We start from the raw sequence: 18,429 nt of genomic DNA, 5'->3' as shown, positions 1-18,429 counted from the left end.
AAAAAAAAATAAAATAAAAAATGAACCCACGCCAGTCCACAGCTTAAATTCTAGTGATGAAAGCTCTATAATATTTTAATCTAATGTAGATTATGATTAAAGTTGACAGATTTGATTAAACCCTCTGAAATGCTTGCGTGTGTTTATCTGTATTAGATCCAGAGCCAGGTGACACCCCATGCCATCGTGGTGCTGCCAAAGACTGATGGAATGGAGATGCTGCTGTGTTACGAGGACGAGGGTGTCTATGTCAATACCTATGGTCGAATCACCAAGGACGTGGTGCTACAGTGGGGAGAGATGCCTACCTCTGTTGGTAAGCCCCACCTACATATGGATTTATTAATGCTTTTGATTAAAATAGATTTCTGTTAAAATTGATGTAATTATAGAGTAATTCAGTCCAGACCTTAAAGCAGCACAGAGAAATAGCCAGATCAAAGATCTAAATTAAATTAGCAAAATATGAAATAAAGAAATATTAATATGCATTTCAGCTCCTACATGTGTGTGCATGCGTGTGTGTTGCGATATGAGGTCTCTCAGAACTGTGCTAAAAACATAAAAACTCATTAGTACAACCATGAAAGAGGCTGTCAAAAATGAGGAATCATAAATAGGAACCACTAGCTCTTATAGTGAAGCAGTTCACTGATATGGTTTGCGTTAAATTGTAATAGTAGGCAGGTCCACTGTAAACCAATGCAAACTTGTTCTGAGTTTTGAGTAGACCTATGCGGTTTAACATAGCTCTTAACCACCATCATCTGAACACAAAAGGTTGATATATATTTTTGCAAGCTAGTTGTTCCATCCCTATATTCCACATGATGCTCCTTCCCACTTGGAGAATTGATGTCAAGGCCCATTGAAACTGTTGTGACAGTATGTGGTGTCCCAGAACCCTAATAAGACACTTAATGTTGCTTGCTGTGTTTGCCATGCATCTGTATGTTTGAGAACTCCAGAAAAGACTCTAAAAATACTGTTTCTTTCTTGTGTTGTAGAAAGTATTATCATGGGGTGGCTAGTAGTGTTACATTAGTACAATAATGCTAGTTCTACCTGGATTATTAAAATCTGTCCCGTGAGGTCAACTGGCAAGGTTTAAGAACTGTCATGTTGGCGAGGAATTGTTCATGAAATATATTTTATTTCAGTTGAACTGCTCAATAGTCGCCTCTGACCTCTTACTTCTGTGCAGTGTGGAAAAAGTACAAAGAATAGGTCAGCACATGTAAAACATTGCATCACTGCATAACTTGCTAGTTAAGTTTTCAAGAAAAGAAAATATGCGAGTAATAAAGTTATAAAGTCTTTCTACACTGTGGTCTGTTGAGTTTTTATATATACAAGGAAATGAACTGTATGTAAATCTGATTATACACTGTTTTACATATTTTTTTAATGTTTTTCTATTTTTCAGCCTATATTCATTCTAATCAGATTATGGGCTGGGGTGAGAAAGCCATAGAGATCCGTTCTGTAGAAACGGGTCACCTGGATGGAGTTTTTATGCACAAGAGAGCCCAGAGACTAAAATTCCTGTGTGAGCGGAATGACAAGGTAATATGCTGACTTACTGCTTTGGACTAGTGTGGCACTAGTCACATACTGTAAAATTACCTAACATTACTTGCTCTAGTTTTGAGTGTTTTGCGGTTGCAGTGCTTTTCTGTATGGATAGAGCAGAGCCCACATTTGCATATGGAAGCTTTTAAAACATGAATTCTAAGAACTAAGTTTATTATACGGTGCACCCGAAACATAACCAAACAACAAAGTTTGAATGAACTGCCACGCATAATTTTAGCGTTTTGGGAATAATACTGCTGTATTTCAAGAGTGGGACCATATCTCATACACTCCCTTTTCAGTCCCATGGTTTATATATGCCTCCCTGCACTCCAGGCAGTTTATTATCTCCTTCTCCTTTCTCATTTCCCACACTTCTCATTAGTACTGTGGATCTGCTCAGCCCAGGAGCTGCTGCCAGTCCTCATTAATGCCTTCTTCAGGCTATATGGATATATGCTTATCTTTCAATAAATGTCGCCTAGCCTAACTCCGGATGTGGTCCCTTCTAGTGAAAAAGAGTTTTAGATGCAGGTTGGACATACCTATGCATATGTCACAGTTTGTAGGTGGTGATGTCTCGAGTACACTTAACATATTATTTGATAAAAGTAAATTCAATTGCATCATTGCTAATAATAATTGTGCTTTTTGAGAACACATGCTTTTCATGTTTTTTTTATCCAGGTATTCTTTGCATCCGTGCGCTCAGGAGGTAGCAGCCAAGTTTTCTTCATGACGCTCAACAGAAACTCTATGATGAACTGGTGATGTCTCCCCTTACTCACTCTGCCTCACTCTCCCACTGGTGGCAGCCGACCTTGACCCACCACACATCTCACAAGTGAACCCGACTCACCGAGATGCCACAAATGAACTGTTGCAACACTGGAGAGGCTAACAAAGTGTAGAGAGAGAGAAAAAGAAGTTATTTTAGTGGAAAAAAAACAATTCTAAATAAAGACAGAAGTTATTCTAGATTAAACCGGGTCATTCAGAAGCCATCCAGCTGACTGGCAAACTGGTGCCACCGACTTTCCAAACAATCTCTTCTTCCCTGTTTCTCTGCAACTCTTCTTTTTATGTAGCTCAATTTTTCTCTTTATTCCCTCAAAACTGACCAGTGCATCCAAGTGTTTGACAAATGTAGAAATACACTTTTGACCTTTCTTAACCCCCCTCCCTTCACTCCTGTCCATCTTGGTAGCTCAAACTCATTTTCAGTCCTTTGAGACCCATATTCATCAATTTCTTTACTTCCTACCCACTGTGTGTGGAATACTACTACACCTCAGAGATTGGAGAAGCAATATATGAATACAATTTAATCTAAATTTAAATATACTTCTAATAGAACGGTGCAGGGAGAGCAGCTGAGAGATGACAAATCCTCTTTGAATGTCAGCGATGAAAGCAGACAGCCTGATTGATTTTCTTTCTCCTTTGACACTCCCTTCCTCCTCCACTTCCTCCCCTCACTATCTTTTGGTTTCTGAGAAAACCGAGTTGTGATTTAACGTTCGATCGCATGCCACCGATAGAGATGCGGTGAGACATTCTGCCGTCAGGTGGGTCTTAACAGTATGCAAAGATGATATCTGTGTCCCTTTAAAATGAAAATCACTGGTCCATCCTGTCCCCTTCCCTTCTTTGTTTTCCTTTCATTCCTCACCTCACCCCTTTCCGCCAACATCGTGATGATGATCTCTTCACTTTTACGTCTTTAAACTCTGAAGGTGCTGCATCAGATATACTGTAATATTAAACGAGCAATGGGAGTGGGGTTTTTTTTTGTTTTGTTTATTTCTGTTCTTTTATTTTTCTGTGGGACAGTTTTGAGTCAGACAGTCTTTGAAGTTTGATGAAATGTACAGCACATCTGTGTCTCTGAAATCAGGAGTGTATTTTAGTGTGTACGTATGCGTGCGTGTGAATTTGTGTATCTCAATCAAAGTTGGACATTGAAATCAATGTCCGGCGAGAATAAAGTAATTCATGTCTTTGTGTGTAAACTTACCTTAATCTGATCAAAGCAACACTGAGTGTGTTTACATGCAGATTTATAATTTTATCTTCGTAGTATGAAGTTTATGAGTTGGTGTCTGAACACCATACGTTTAAAATAGGCAATATTAATGGCTGATTTTGGGGTGGGAGGGGGGTGTTTTGTGTGTTTCCATGAACACAGTAGTGTCTTGGCTGTTCACTCTTACAGCCGCTTAGCTGCAGAAATATGACAATGCATATAAAGAGCTCATAGCCTCAACAGGATATGAGCTACTATCCCAAATACTGTGTGCATGTGAAAGCACTCGTTGTTAACAACTGTGGGGTCGTCTTGAATCATGCTCCTCCTTGGTTGGTTCTTCTGATTTTTGGCTCCTAACTGTTTGTACAGTGCCTAGCATGATGTAAGCAAAACTTAATCAGAGGCCAAAAGATTACTGCTTTTTTTTTGGCCGATATGGTTACATTACAGGTTTGTTTTTGGTTGTTCTTTTTTTAATCTCTGTGAAGGTTATTATCTAACGTAACTGACTGGCGATGTTATTTTTCTCCACTTATGGAGATGTACATTAACAAATTTAAGAGTTTGATTATTCTTTGAAAGGAGCAACTAATTATGACGAAACTTTGCCATATATGTCCAAATACTTTGCACAGCTCAATCATCAAAATTATGAAATCGATTTTACTTGTCAAAATTGAGGCGATTTTGGCTTTACATTAAAACCGTCATCATCCCACCACCTGGAGACAAGCTTCGGGAAGCTCATGTAGAACTCAGTTACTGTAACTATGAAAATATGAAGACTTTGCATGAGCAGTAAATTAAAACCACTAAAGACCTAAAACTCACACCTTTAACAGAAATGCAACCAGCTGGCACACCTGCCACATATAATAGTCCTGGTGATGGTTTAAATTTAAAGTCAGAGCTTAAAAAGATGGACTCCTGTTTTGTAATAACTTTGCTCTTAGATTTCTCAGTAAATTGGTTCTCTGGTTCACAAAAAATGGACATGTTTCTCAAAGTAATGATCCTCTGATTGAAGTTCTTATTTTCTGTTAAATTGTTGAATGTTTTCTGTTGTATTTTCAAGGATTTTTTACACATCCATATACAGTAGTAGCTGTTACTGTGCACCTGTAACTTAGGGTTACCGATCTCTGTTAGGGGGAGCAGGCTCTAACATTATAGCAATAAAGAGCTTAGCTGCAGAAACCACTGTCTTCCGTGTGTGTGTGTATGTGTGCACACATGCATTTCTGTGTCTGATTAATGATCATGTGGGAATGGGGCATTATTGAGGTGTTTGTTAATCATTTAATTCGCTCCCCTCATTGGAAAATGCTGACTGTCATTACACTGAGGTTTCTCCTTTCAAAGACGAAACCACTTTATTCTTTATTCAATTTAATTCTTGTTTTCTTTATTTTAAAAGAGCATTACTAATGTCCTGTTTTGGGATTTATTTGTTTTGTAAAAGAGATGCTGTAAGAGAGAAATAAATGAAACTAGCATTACTCTTCTCGAGTTGTGTGCTTTCTAAACATGTTTATGAGAGAGTCAGTTGTTTTTTGCAAGTTTGCACATTCGTATCACGTCTGATCCTCAGACTTTGTCCAGTCCAGCACTCAAGTATATCATTAACAGCAAATGTGTGTGTGTGTGTGTGTGTGTGTGTAAGAGTGAGAGGAAGAGAAAGATAATGTCATTGCTCCTAACAAGAAAAGCATTTTTTAGCAACAGTATGCTAACTTTGGATTCCATATTTAATTGCAATATAAACGTCATGTTTCATAATAATCAAGTGGAAGCACCACACAGAAGATCTTTAGATCAGAACTTTTCAACGTAAATTCTTCGTTGTCTCATTATACTTGCCATAAATATGATATACTATAGTAGTATGTAGGTTTGTGCATTGAAATCAGGAATATTATTGCTTCATTTATTTGTAAAAGGTCTTCCTGGGATGTGTGTGCATCTATGTGCATGTGCCGCCATGTGTGTGTTTGTCTTTAGTCAGTGGACACAGTGTAATCAGGCATGCTGCTTGATCATTGCTAAACTCCTGACACTTTGGACCCAGCATGAAGACGGGAAAGGTAAGCGTATTTGGACATGTACATTCTTTACATTCTTTGCGCTTTATAAATGGCTACATATCTATCTCCTTTTACTGGTTCATGGAAAGCAGTGTTTGAAAGCAGGTGTCGTTGGCGTAAAGATGCTTAAAGCTTAGAGACTGTTAAACGAGAGGACACTGGCTTTTAATCATCAGGGCGTCCTGCTTGCATTATTACCTTGCTTAAGACACTCTCGTGATTAAAATGATGTGTCTGCTTCAAAGAGACCTTAAACTTGTTTAATTACTTTTGTGTGAAAGCATTTATTTACAGAAATGGTGAATAAAGGAGTAACTCTTTGAGCCACCCCTCATTTCTTTACATTTTGCCTCTTTTGTGTGCCTTTCTCTTTTTTTGTATGTCCTCCTCTTGTCTGTATATATTTCTGCTGTTTGGTGTTTATTCCTGCTGCCTGGATACCTCAGGAGCTAGACCTTCTTCAATTTTATTCTTCTTCTTCAGGAATACATGACAGTATTCATGTTTTTATTTATTTTGTTATTCACTGTACATGTGGGTGCAGCATTTTCACTCATCCAAGTGACTTCTTCAGTCTCAGCTGACTGCAAGTTTCCCAACCTTTACATTTGCATAATGACTGAAACTAGCACCGTTAATGTACAATGGGTCATAAAGTCAGTTATCAATGATCAGTATTATATAAATTGTAATGGGATCAAAGGGTATCAATATCTGTCTGTCATTTTAAAGAAGAAGGACTCCACTGCTGCATTGATCCCAGACTGGAGGTTATCTGAAATTTGGAGATGTCCTGCCTACTTGAGAGAGCCATTTGGGTGTCATGGAGCAATGTAGCAGTAACAGCCTAAGCAGGTAGAGCGAATAATGCTCTACCTGTTGATCTGACTGTCTAACGCTCAGCTGGAAAATGTACTTGAAAAAAAAAAGTTACCTTTCCTCCCCCAAAAAGTTAGGAAAGCAGCAATTGTTTACTCCTCCTGTCCCATGCCAGCATGCCCTGAGCTTATCATTAGGCAAATGTTTGCGCTATAACTGTCTATACTGTGTTCAGCTTCTGTTGTTTTTAGTTGCTTCTGTTCCCGTAGAGGAGGTCAGATTTCATGGACTCTGGATATCAGCTCTGCTTTTTCCAGATTAGTTGGTTCTCTTACTGTTTTGTGTAGTATATAATGAGAATATTAAAAGGATATTTCAAAGTCATATGGGATGCAGGTTTTTGGGGCCCTCTTCTTTGGAACCAGCTCCCAGTTTGTTTATGGGAGACAGATATTTACTTGTAAGATTAGGCATAAAACTTTCTTTTTTGATAAAAGATATAGATTAGGTGACCATGAATACTCCCTTAGTTATGCTGCAAAAAGCCTGAGCTGCTGGGGCCTGAATGTTTCTCATTCGCTCCCCTTTTTTAATCACTGGGTGTTCAAACACCACTCTGTCTGAGATTAGTAATTATTATTCTCTGGGTCTCTTTCACAATGTGTCTTTTGTGCTGTCTTCCTCCCCTCACCCTTGGCCAGTCATGGCAGATGACTGCCCCTTCCTAAGCCTGGTTCTGCCAGAGTTTTCTTCCTTTTAAATTTGAATTTTCCATTCCCACTGTTTCCATCTTTTTCACAGGAGGTCATTTGTTTTTGAGATTTTCTCTGCTACTGTACACTCTTTACCTTACAATGCAAAGGGCCTTGAAGTGTCTGCTGTTGTGTTGTGGTGCTATATACATCAATCTGAATTGAACTTGAACTTGAACATTCAGGAAGGTACATCCAGCTTGTGTTAGAGCAGTTTGGAGCTGAATGTGAAGTGACTGGCAGGAAATGGGAATTAGCACCTCCAAGTGCAAAGCCATGGCTCTCGGTTAATGGTAGACTGCCCACTTTGGGTCAGAGATGAGTTCCTGCCCCAAATTGAGTAGTTTAAAGATCTCTGAGTCTTGTTCACAAGTGAGGGGAGAATGGAGCAGGAGTTCGACAGAGAGCTGAGTTAAAGGAGCTGAGCTTAAAAGCAAATCTCAAGCTTTATAGGTTGATCTAGGGTCCTACTCCCACCTGTGGCCATGAGCTGTGGCCAGTGACCAACAAAATCAAATTGTGGATACAAGCAGCAGGAATGAGTTTTCTCTTCTCTGAAGGGTGTCTTTGCTTAGCCTTAGCCATAGGGTGTCGAGCTTGGTCATGTGGGAGAGGCTCAGAGTAGAGTTGCTATTCCTCTTCACTGAAAGGCGGCTGCTGAGGTGGCATTGGCATCAGACCAGGATGCCTCCCAAATGCCTCTTTTTTGGGTATGACCTACAAGCTCAGGACATGCTGGAGAGATTATATATTTTGGCTGACTGAGATTGCAGTGAATCTCTGTAAAGACTGCTATGTAACCAATGTAAGTGGCCAGTGCTCTCACTGGCATTCATGCTTATCTGTATATTAATTGACCTGTGGTTGTGTCTTGGTGCCAGCCACAATAAAAAAAATATATAAAAGGGTGGGGCATTTTCCCTCCTGGGTCCCCACTTGTCCCCCACCCCCTTCTTCTTGAATCCATTCCAGCAGTTTCTACAATCTCCTTCAGCAATTTCCTGACATCAGGGAATTTATATCTTGATAGTTACTCCTGTTGAGATGCTACGTAATAGGCTAATCACAGTAGTTGTCAGTGTGACATGTAATTACATTTCCGGGGAGGTCCACCACAGCTTATGACATGGGTTATATAAGGGTGGTCATACCAAATATTCACTTTCAAGTTAATTGGAGTTGTATAAACTTTATTTTTGCTTTATAGATTGTATTTCCATGTATATTTGCATGTTTCAATAATTGGCTGTTTTTGGGTTAGCCATAGTGTTGTATAAAGAACTGAGAGGTGGCTCCAGACCTTCGCACAGCACTGTATTTTTATTTCTACTGTGAAATAACACTGAGTTTATTATAAATAAAGCAGCTTGTGTTTGTTCGTCTATTAATTTCTGTGGACTCATCATTACTGTTCACTTCTGCAGCAGCTAACAGGCACTCTAGCTCTGGCTGTGTTCACAGCCACTCTGGGATCCCTACAGTTTGGATACAGTCTTGGAGTCATCAACGCACCCCAAAAGGTAGACTACTTCACCCTTACTAAGCTACCCAATTGTCCCTGCCAGCCAGGGTGAACAGGAGGGATGTAAAATTCTGTAGCAATTTGGTGCTTTTTGATTACATTGTTAGGTAAGGTAAGGTTTATATTTAGCACTAGACTGGATGACTGGGAAGTAGAGATTGACTGATATAGGATTTTTAAATAATGAAATGACAGTGAAGTTTGAAAATAATCTTATTGTCCATTGTTGCAAGTTTACATTCTGTCCAATTTAGTCATGGACTGTAAGAGATGATAAAAATGACCTTCTGATTACTATAGCACACATATACACACTTGGGAAGATCCTCTACACGCTCAGTACATTTAACTTTCAGTGTAGTGTTAATGCTTGAGTGGGAGTATTTGAAACCGAATAATAATCTTTTCCTAAATCTAACTGAATAGTTTTAGCAGGTAAAACCTCACCGAATAGTGAACCAGAATCTGCCAGGTTCCACTACCACCTCACTACAGAAGATTTGAAATTTAAAAACTTTTATATATATCAGTATATCATCAATGTTGCAACTTTGTAATGAACATCAAAAAGTTAAGAAAATGATTAAATGAATGAAGAAAAAATTAACTAATGTACTGTCTGTGCTTTGATGAAACTTCTTTGTACACTGTTATGAAATGTGGTGAAAAAACAAAATCTGTCTATACATTTGTATAAACTGTGTATACTGAGGGATGTTCATGGTGGATTTTCTCCCTATAGGACTTCACGTTTGGATGCAACATATTTGTATTTATTTGTGCAAGCAAATTTTGAGTCAAGTCTATCTCTATGTTTGCAGCCTTCCTCGTACTGTTTCATAACATGTCTGTGTCTGTATTGTAGATCATTGAAAAGAGTTATGGCCAGTCCCTGGGTGTGTGGACAGAAAGGGCTGCTGGTTCATCAGAAAACATCACAGAAGAAGACCCAGGTCACCACCCTTCTGTGATCATGTATTGGTCATTGTCAGTGGCAATCTTCTCCATCGGTGGCATGGTATCCTCCTTCTTGGTTGGATTTGTGGGTGATCTGAAAGGGAGGTAAGAAAAGAAAAATGAATTAAAATGGCACAAGTGAAACAAATTTGGTTAAAAAACTAAAAGCTAGAGTATGGAAAATGATTAGACTAACGACAGGAGTGATGTAGCAAGTTTAGGGAGGAACATTTTTTGTATTAAACTGTCAGTTTACTTTCTCTTGTTTTGCAGGGTAAAAGGGATGTTAATGGTCAATGTTCTGGCTGTAGCAGCTGGACTGCTGATGGGTCTTTGTAAGATGTGGAAGCCACACATCATGGTCATCTCAGGCCGCGCTGTCATGGGTTTCTATTGTGGTACATTAACAAACATCTTACAGTCTTCAATCAACGCTCACATAATGAAATCCCAGTGTTTAAGGGTTTTATGTAAACACTGCGCTGGGATTTCTAAATGAACAAGAGTTCCTAAATTGCACATGGACATTAAACAACAGTCTTGTTATACTGTCGTATCTGTAACTGCAAATGTATTAATTTAAATGGTTTCACTTATAATGCATATTTAAGGTCTGGCATCTGGGCTAGTCCCTATGTACATTGGGGAGATTGCACCAAAAGCTTACAGAGGGGCTCTGGGAGCATTACACCAGCTCGCTGTTGTCATTGGCATTCTAATCAGCCAGGTGAGCTACAGTCATCCACGCACATGTACATGCACATCATCTTTGCTCAAGAGCACATGAAGGATATAATCTGAAATGTATATGTTGATGCAGGTAATAGGTTTGGATTTTGCGCTTGGTAATGATAAAATGTGGCCCCTGTTGCTTGGTCTGTCTGGAGCTCCAGCAATATTACAATCCCTTCTGCTGCCTCTTTGTCCTGAGAGTCCACGATACCTTTACATCCTATTGGGCAAGGAGCAAGAGGCTCGACAAAGTAAGTACAGAAACTTACTCCTCATCGTGGAACTTTCAAATGTATATTTTGGCAGTACGCTTGGGTAAATTATTGCACATGAGAGGTATTATACACACTGTTGGCAGCTGGTTTGTTTAGCTTAGAACAAAGAGTAAAAATAGAGGATAACAAAAACAAAAAGACCAAAAAAACAGGACACCGGGGAAGTGTTTTTATTATTTTTGGAGACCTTGATAGGCACTCCCGGCAACTCCTGGCAATATGACGAATAACTGAATTTCCAAGATTCATAAATAGCTTTTACTTTTCTCTGGCAATACTTTTTGGCACATTTACTGATTCTTTTATAGTGCTTTTCTGCTCTCCAGGAACACTCAAACAATTAACGCCAGCATTTTGCCTCCCATATTAAAGCCATTTTTAAAAGCATGTTTTTAACTGTACAGGACATTTTAAATTATAGTCCTACAACAGTTATTTAAGTAAGGAATTGGAAAATTTTATGATTTGTTTCAGGTCTGTGTCGTCTAAAAGGGCCGTATGATCCAACTATGGATCTGGAAGAGATGAGAAGGGAAAAAGAAGAGGCAAACAAAGAGGCCAGAGTCTCTATCTTTTCTTTGGTAGGTGTCTATTGTTTATACACCGTTTACCATTCATTTTCACAAAATGTCAATATTTCAGCAGCACCTCAAAAGAAAAGTTCAGGTTTTATGGCTTTAAAACAGTTATTTTTGTATTTCAAATAGCCTGAGCCACTAGAAATAATATTGCAACCAGAATATTTCTGAGTGTATAATACAGCATTCTGGTATTTCCACTGAATTCCCCAAAGATAGGGAGAAAAAAAACACCATTCACACAAATTTATCAAAAAAAAAGTTTGTTTTTAAAAAAACGATATTTCACTTTTGTCTGTTCTCTCCCAGATCTGCTCTTCTGTATACAGAAAACAGCTGGTTGTTGCCCTCATGATGCACCTCTCCCAGCAGTTGTCTGGCATCAATGCTGTGAGTGGAAAAAGCAGTTTTAACTCTGTCTGAGTTAATTGACTACAGACCTGTGACTTTTCCTGAGTATGCAACCACTCAGAGTGTCAAGAAAACCTTTGCTTGTTTTCTCTTTAAGATCTTTTACTACTCTACGGCTATCTTCTCTCGAGCTGGTGTCAGTCATCCAGTTTATGCCACTATAGGAGTCGGGGTCATCAACATGATCTTCACTATGGTGTCTGTGAGTAGCAATATGAATACAAAACACACATAAACTTGCAAAAAATGTAAAACAGGAACCATGTACTGGCATAGTATTGTTTCTTCAATCTACACACTGTTACATACATGTAAACACACACACATTTATATGTATATATGTGTTCCAGGTGGCACTGGTGGACAGGGCTGGCAGACGCACCCTAACTCTGGTTGGTCTTGGGGGAATGTGTTGCTGTGCTGTTGCCATGACAGTGGGCCTCAAATTGCAGGTTTGTCACTTCAGATTCATACCTTCAGTCTTTTTGCAATGCTTTGATCATATTATGTAGTGCAGAAAAGTTACATCACTGTTGATATCTTGATCAACTTGTTTATCAGTCTGTATTTTAAAAGTAAAGTAAACAAAAAGACTGTATAAAACAGGCAATTGCATAATTACATTTAAAGATAATTATAGAATATTATTATGTGTTAAGTTGAGATGTCATTTTGAGTCGGGAATAAAGCCAGAAAAAATAGCTGGAAGGTTGGGTTCTGCAGAGAGAGCTCCTACATTTCTTGTGCATACTCAGTGAGACACGCCTATGAACAGAAAGTAACAAAAAGTGCTCAAACCGCATTTTTTCCTTTTTAATGTCCATAAATTTGAATAAAACTGTTTTTCTTGATTGATGTGCTCTTTCCTCCAGAATGAATATTCGTGGATGAGCTACGTCAGCATGTCAGCTATCTTCCTCTTTGTAAGTTTCTTTGAGATCGGGCCTGGTCCCATTCCGTGGTTCATAGTGGCTGAACTGTTCAGCCAGGGACCTCGACCTGCTGCTATTGCTCTAGCTGGCTGCTGTAACTGGACCTGCAACTTCATCATAGGCATGACCTTTCAGTATATACAGGTGAGGGGGAAAAGACACACATAGGCAATGTAAACTTGTGCTTCTCGTGAACCCAAATAGGTTGACATATCTCAGCTTCACTAATAATTCCTGATTTGTGTTTTTAATATTTCTCACCAGGACTGGTTGGGTTCTTACGTGTTCATCCTGTTTGCCGTGCTGCTTCTTGGCTTCGTACTATTTATTTATTTTCGGGTGCCGGAAACCAAGGGCAAATCCTTTGAAGAGATTGCTGCTATCTTCCACAAGGGACGTTGGATCCCTACAGATAATAGTGAACTGCAAGAGCTTAAATCATCCACAAATGCCTAAAACAAAAGCTGTTTGCTTTTGAAGTCTTATTCTATGATATACAAGTGTATATTCGATATTATTTCCTAGATGCTCGTTTATCACACACTTATCAATTTAGCGTTATAACGACCACCTGATTTGTTAAAGAGAAATTTTTTAAGGCTTGTGAACTACACAAAAACCAACGCTGAAATGTTGGAAAGTGTCATGTTTCCGTTATGCATGGAGAAAGGTTTACATTTTATCAAAATATGAGGGAAACTTTCAAAGAAGCTACAATCATTTTACACTGACAACAAATAACATGACATGACTGACTCTACAGAAAATTACAACCCAACTCTGCAGTTCACCTCAGCTCTATGAAACTTAGTTTATATGTGTAGCATCGTTAGTTTCCAGGATACTTACTACTGTTTTGGTTCTCTTTTATCATCCTCATAGTGATATTTACAGCCATTGCACATTATTATTTTTAAGTATATAAACTAAATGTAAACTACCTACTCAAGACCAAAACTGAATAGAGACTGGCTTATGAATACTGACATATTTAGGGGCTAAAGAGATATCGGCATATGAACAAGGGGAGAGCAAAAAATAGAGCAAAAAGGAGAATGAATATTGGATTTGAATTCATCCTGGGTTTCAAATTAATACTAATTTTGCTCTTTGTGCTAGTGTGTAAAATACTCAGCTTATCAGCTTTAATCTTCTGCCCCCAAGTGGTTATAAAAAATAGTGCTGGCTATTGGCATTAAAGCATGAAAAAACTTAAAACTTAATGAGCTAATGAAACAGCACTGAAGTTAAAACTTGAAACACAAGAGACAACAAACTATTAAAGTGTATGACTATGCTGTATGAATGTTTAGCTGCCATTCAGAAACTTATTATGTCTATTGTTACTGGTTGTTTAATATGTCACCTTTAATCTGCAGAATAATGTATGTATATCCATGTATGTGTCTTACACAAATGAAGTTACCCAGTGATTATATTAATAGTGAGTGCAAGCCTTTGTTTACTTTGTAAAACTGATCAGTGCTTTGAAAGCTAATCATGGTGTAGTCCCTGTTGTGATGTTAAATTACGTGAATTTGAAAGAACATTTATTTATACTCAGTTTAGATTGAAGTGACGTATTAGATGTGATTTTAAAGACTGATAAAGATTTATATTATAATTATTATTATTAATTTCTGCATCATCTTACAAAGTGCACCTGTAAAAAAAAAGAAAAAGAAAAACGGAAAAATGGAGGAACTTTGTGTGTTTACAGTATGTAGCAACACACAAAAAAGACCATTCACTTTGGAAATTCCATGCAAAGAGTCAAGGAGTTCAGAGAACAGATGGTTGGAGATGGGTGTTTAACTGATAATAGAAGAAATTTACTTTGCTTTCAGACACATCTGCTTACCCTGAAACACAATCTGTTTTACGCAGCCCCCAGCAACACCCAGGGAATAATTCAAGACCAATTTGCAGTTGTCAGTGTCATCACTTCACTGTAAGCACCACTGTTGTGTTGTAAATTAAAATCATCATGGGTTAATGCACACATGGAAACACAGGATGGTGCTTTCTCTATCTATGTTTATCTTTAACCACAACAATAACAACCTTTGCCCTAGAGAAATATATATAAATTTTAATGTTCACATTACAAGTTAACAGGCCATATACTTTATGCTTTTAAGAAAATATATTGTCTGATTTTCTTTGTACAAGAAAAAATAAAAGAAGTATTTTAAATCACAATTTTCATTTCGCTGTTTTATTACATTTCACTGATGGACAAACGGCAAATGAAGACATCATGGAAACTCTGGACTGAATTTATCTGCCTGCACTGATTAGCTCAGCAACACCAAAAGACCCGAAAAGGGGTCAAATAACATGGATCATCATAAATTCTATCTTTGGAATAAAAAAAACAACAACTTCACAACATCTAACCATGTCAAGAACACTCTCAAGAAAGTATATAATTGTCAAGGTCTACATTCAAGAGATGTCTTCATGAACAGAAATACAGAGGGTGTACAAAACACAAAACAAGAAGGCCAGATTAGACAGAAAACATCTCAAAAAGCCTGAACAGCTCTGAAAAAGCAATCTCTTATCAATCTCTTTTCCTAATCTCTCCAGTAGAGCATGCTTTTCAATTAGGGAAAAGAAAATTAAAGACAGAGATACCCATAAACAAGCAGTAAGGTGGCTGCAATAAAGGCCTATCAGAGCATTTCAAAGGAGGAAATGCAACATTTAGTGATGTCCATGCCCTCTAGACTTCATACACTGCATGCAAAGTATATTTAAAAATATTTATTTTAAAAAAGTTTATCAAATTAATTTTGAGCCTCTAGTGGACCATGCATAAAAATAGCTGTAATTTCTAAACAGTAATGCACTATTTTCATTAAACCCAGTGAATTAAACCTGAAGGTCTGAACTTCAAGCACATCATGTCTTGACTGTTTGATTTAAAAACCATTCTGATGGTGTACAGAATCAAAACTACAAAAACTGTGCTTTGCCCAAAAATGTGGACCTGGGTGTACTTATTATGTAGGGGTCCCTGTTTTACATGATTTGATTTGAAGATTCGAATTAAATGAGCTCATAAATGCTTTAAAACACTTCACTAGTTTTGATATAGCCTACTGTTGATGCAGGGGGACTTTAAAAAAAAAAGTATTTTTTGGATAGGTCTGTACAGGTGTGCGAGGCAGGGCGGAAGTTACCTCCAGGAAGCCACTGCGCTCCAGCGCATAACGTTGCAACGTATGAGCGCCCCACCCCCCTCCTACTAACACGTCACACATGCCACCGGAGCCCGTACCTGCCCTCTCCGCTTCTCATGCGGTACAAAAGCTCCACGCATGCGAAGTGACTCTCCCTTTTCTCTTTAAGATATAAGGTAAGCTAAATGTTCAGGCTCAAGTTTAATATTTTTGAGAGTAGCGCTGACGTTATGTGCAGCGCTTGTTTACGGTGTAATGAAAACTCACCTCATCTGTAACACTGTGATGCATTCGTTATCTCGACAGTTTGTCGGTAACTTGGAATTAGTGGGCGCTCGTTGAGGTTTTTATTTAGCACTGTTGTCAAGCTAACATTAGCAGCAGTATCGTTATCCAGTGTCAGTGCATGTAGGTTGGGTTAGCGAGCTAACGTGGCTAACTATGACAGAAAAGGGACAGGATGAAGGTGCGGTTAGCGTACTGTTTTAAAGCTGTAGTGGCGGATGATCATCTGGCCCAGCTGCCACGTAACCTGCTAGGTCGTTAATGGGGCTTGTCTAACCTTAGCAGCCTAGCCAGTGTGAGAAAAACGCGACCTTTTGTTTTGACCCAGTGAACGAAAAGGGTGGCTGACAAGTTACCGTGTTGGAGTATTATTTTTTTCCACTTAGTAGTGTTTATGGGAACATTTGGGAACCCAACAGCTTGGTGTCCAAATAGATTTAGCACATTCACATATGACGTTAGCCGTTAGCTTTTCGGGTGGATAGCAGGCAGCTTGGATACCGTGTATGGGTGCAACGCCTAGAAATGTTTACACTAGTTTGGGGAATGCATGTTAAAATTATAGCTTTATTGAACTTTTAGAATAATGCAATAATTATTTTAAAACAAATGCAAAGTAAACAAACTCAAAGTAATTCGAAAGGGATGGCTGACATTAGATCAAGTATTGAATTGTGATAGATTGAGCTAAGTTGTCATGTTTATAATTTGGAAATCTGTGCTGATTACTCACTTTTAATGTCACTTATATAATTCCTCTTGCAATGGGCCATTGGTTTTTGACACTATAAAAATTATATTAACCAAATTCTTTGTTAAATCATCATCTTATTATCATTGTTATTTTTTATTGTGTATATATATTTTTAATTTTTAAAAAAATGTATCCTGGTGATACAGTACAACCTGTGGATCCACTATGGCAGATGATGATTTCTCCACTGCTGATGCTGGGGCCTCTACAACATACCCAATGCAGTGCTCTGCACTGAGGAAGAATGGCTATGTCATGCTGAAAGGTCGTCCCTGTAAGATAGTTGACATGTCTACCTCCAAGACTGGCAAGCATGGACATGCAAAGGTAAAACCACTTTGTCTATACTTTAGAATTCAGCGCTTAAGGAACTTTAGCCTGATGGGTCTCAGTTGTACAAGTAATACAGAATGCTTCTTTGGCACAAGGTAAGCTCTAATCAGTTCATTGTTCCCAGGTTCACCTTACTGGACTTGACATCTTTACGCAGAAAAAGTATGAAGATATCTGCCCATCTACCCACAACATGGATGTTCCAAATATAACAAGGAAAGACTATCAGGTGAATGTTTCTTTTGGACATATCTTGCAATATTGCTTGCTGTGCAGGTTAAACAATTTAGTACTAAAGGGTAGTAACTGTTTGGAAATTTGTTTAAAGCGTGAAAGGAATGAATGGTTTGACTGGTGAAGGGGTGTGTCTCATTTATCAGAGCTGAAGTGTTGCTTCAGTATGTTTACAAAAATATATACAGGCATCAGACTGGTCGGTCAGGTTTTGGATTGACCAATAAGCAGTCTTCTCTAACTGTTGGGCTATTTAGAGGCCGTAGTTTTCAGAAAATGCATCTTTTTCTTCGTATAATGAAATCTTCTATGTAGCAAATGAGTCTTATAATTTGCATTTTTCCTGGTGGTGGTTTATTATGTTACGTTCTACCTATGGATGTATAGAGGCCCACGTGACAGATTTCAGGCTTTGTATAGATGTGCCACCCAGACCATACACTTCACAACTTCTTTGGTGTCTGCGGTTGTCTAGGTGCTTTTCCACGTAGTGTGCACTTTTTTTTTTTTTTGGTAATGGTTTAGAATTAAAGACTGTACATGACACTGTCCCTGATAGGCACATGCACAACAAAGAATGACAGAGCACATTGCTAGACTGCTAAGTTTAAATTTGAATGAGAAATGATAATTGCTGTAACTGCAAATGCAGCAGATACTGGGGATGTTAAACAATAGTTATGTGAAACCCAAAACCTAAGACGGGGGCTTGATCTATACTGAGTTCAAAGTGAGTAATCAGCCATCTTGCACTGTTTGGGAATTGCATCATCTGGATCTTGTAGCAACATCAAATGATACACAGATGTAAAAATTATACTACTGTTACCTTAAATTAGAGCTGGGCGATATAAGATTTTTTCATATCACGATATGTTTTTTTCATTTCAGGCGATAACGATATCTATCACGATATAAGCCAAATAACTATATTTGTAAGATTTAAATGTGCCGTTGCTCACAAGTAAA

General features: G+C 38.3%; 3 protein-coding genes across 15 annotated transcripts in view; all 3 read left to right on the top strand.

Annotated features, from left to right (window-relative positions):
• The window catches only part of tnika (TRAF2 and NCK interacting kinase a), a 55,315-nt gene extending 50,221 nt beyond the window's left edge, over window positions 1-5,094 (top strand). For all 9 annotated transcript variants that reach the window (XM_005736608.1, XM_005736605.1, XM_005736606.1 and 6 more), the window contains 3 exons: window positions 157-316; window positions 1,427-1,566; window positions 2,263-5,094. In XM_005736608.1, coding sequence (XP_005736665.1) covers window positions 157-316; window positions 1,427-1,566; window positions 2,263-2,346 — 384 coding nt within the window. In that variant the 3' untranslated portion in view covers window positions 2,347-5,094. The remainder of the gene's footprint in view (window positions 1-156; window positions 317-1,426; window positions 1,567-2,262) is intronic.
• Window positions 5,095-5,673: 579 nt separating this feature from the next.
• Window positions 5,674-13,274, top strand: slc2a2 (solute carrier family 2 member 2). 2 transcript variants are annotated; one of them, XM_005736599.1, is made up of 12 exons: window positions 5,674-5,688; window positions 8,687-8,779; window positions 9,647-9,843; window positions 10,012-10,136; window positions 10,350-10,465; window positions 10,559-10,721; window positions 11,220-11,326; window positions 11,633-11,713; window positions 11,832-11,936; window positions 12,085-12,186; window positions 12,607-12,810; window positions 12,931-13,274. In XM_005736599.1, the coding sequence occupies exons 1-12, from the start codon at window positions 5,674-5,676 to the stop codon at window positions 13,120-13,122; spliced, it is 1,500 nt and encodes a 499-aa protein (XP_005736656.1). In that variant the 3' UTR covers window positions 13,123-13,274. The 2 variants fall into 2 exon arrangements, with proteins under 2 accessions (XP_005736656.1, XP_005736655.1); XM_005736598.1 differs by having other exon boundaries at window positions 8,684-8,779.
• A 2,592-nt stretch (window positions 13,275-15,866) lies between these two features.
• The window catches only part of eif5a2 (eukaryotic translation initiation factor 5A2), a 7,039-nt gene continuing 4,476 nt past the window's right edge, over window positions 15,867-18,429 (top strand). Inside the window, exons 1-3 of one of the 4 annotated variants that reach the window (XM_005736594.1) lie at window positions 15,867-16,030; window positions 17,040-17,220; window positions 17,351-17,455. In XM_005736594.1, coding sequence (XP_005736651.1) covers window positions 17,059-17,220; window positions 17,351-17,455 — 267 coding nt within the window. In that variant the 5' untranslated portion in view covers window positions 15,867-16,030; window positions 17,040-17,058. The other 3 variants (XM_005736596.2, XM_005736595.2, XM_005736597.2) reach the window with 3 other exon arrangements.

Source organism: Pundamilia nyererei, unplaced genomic scaffold (assembly GCF_000239375.1).
Source record: "Pundamilia nyererei isolate P.nyererei 1_Seehausen unplaced genomic scaffold, PunNye1.0 scaffold00070, whole genome shotgun sequence".
In the NCBI taxonomy this organism is placed as follows: Eukaryota; Metazoa; Chordata; class Actinopteri; order Cichliformes; family Cichlidae; genus Pundamilia; species Pundamilia nyererei.
The sequence above is the reverse complement of the archived record's forward strand: the minus strand, read 5'-3'. Positions and strand labels throughout refer to the sequence as shown.

Excerpts from the sequence above, each read along its gene's own strand:
- slc2a2 (XM_005736598.1), top strand. Across the intron at positions 10,722-11,219 it reads GGAGCAAGAGGCTCGACAAA|GTCTGTGTCGTCTAAAAGGG; the intron begins GTAAGTACAGAA and ends GATTTGTTTCAG. Across the intron at positions 11,937-12,084 it reads TGATCTTCACTATGGTGTCT|GTGGCACTGGTGGACAGGGC; the intron begins GTGAGTAGCAAT and ends TATGTGTTCCAG.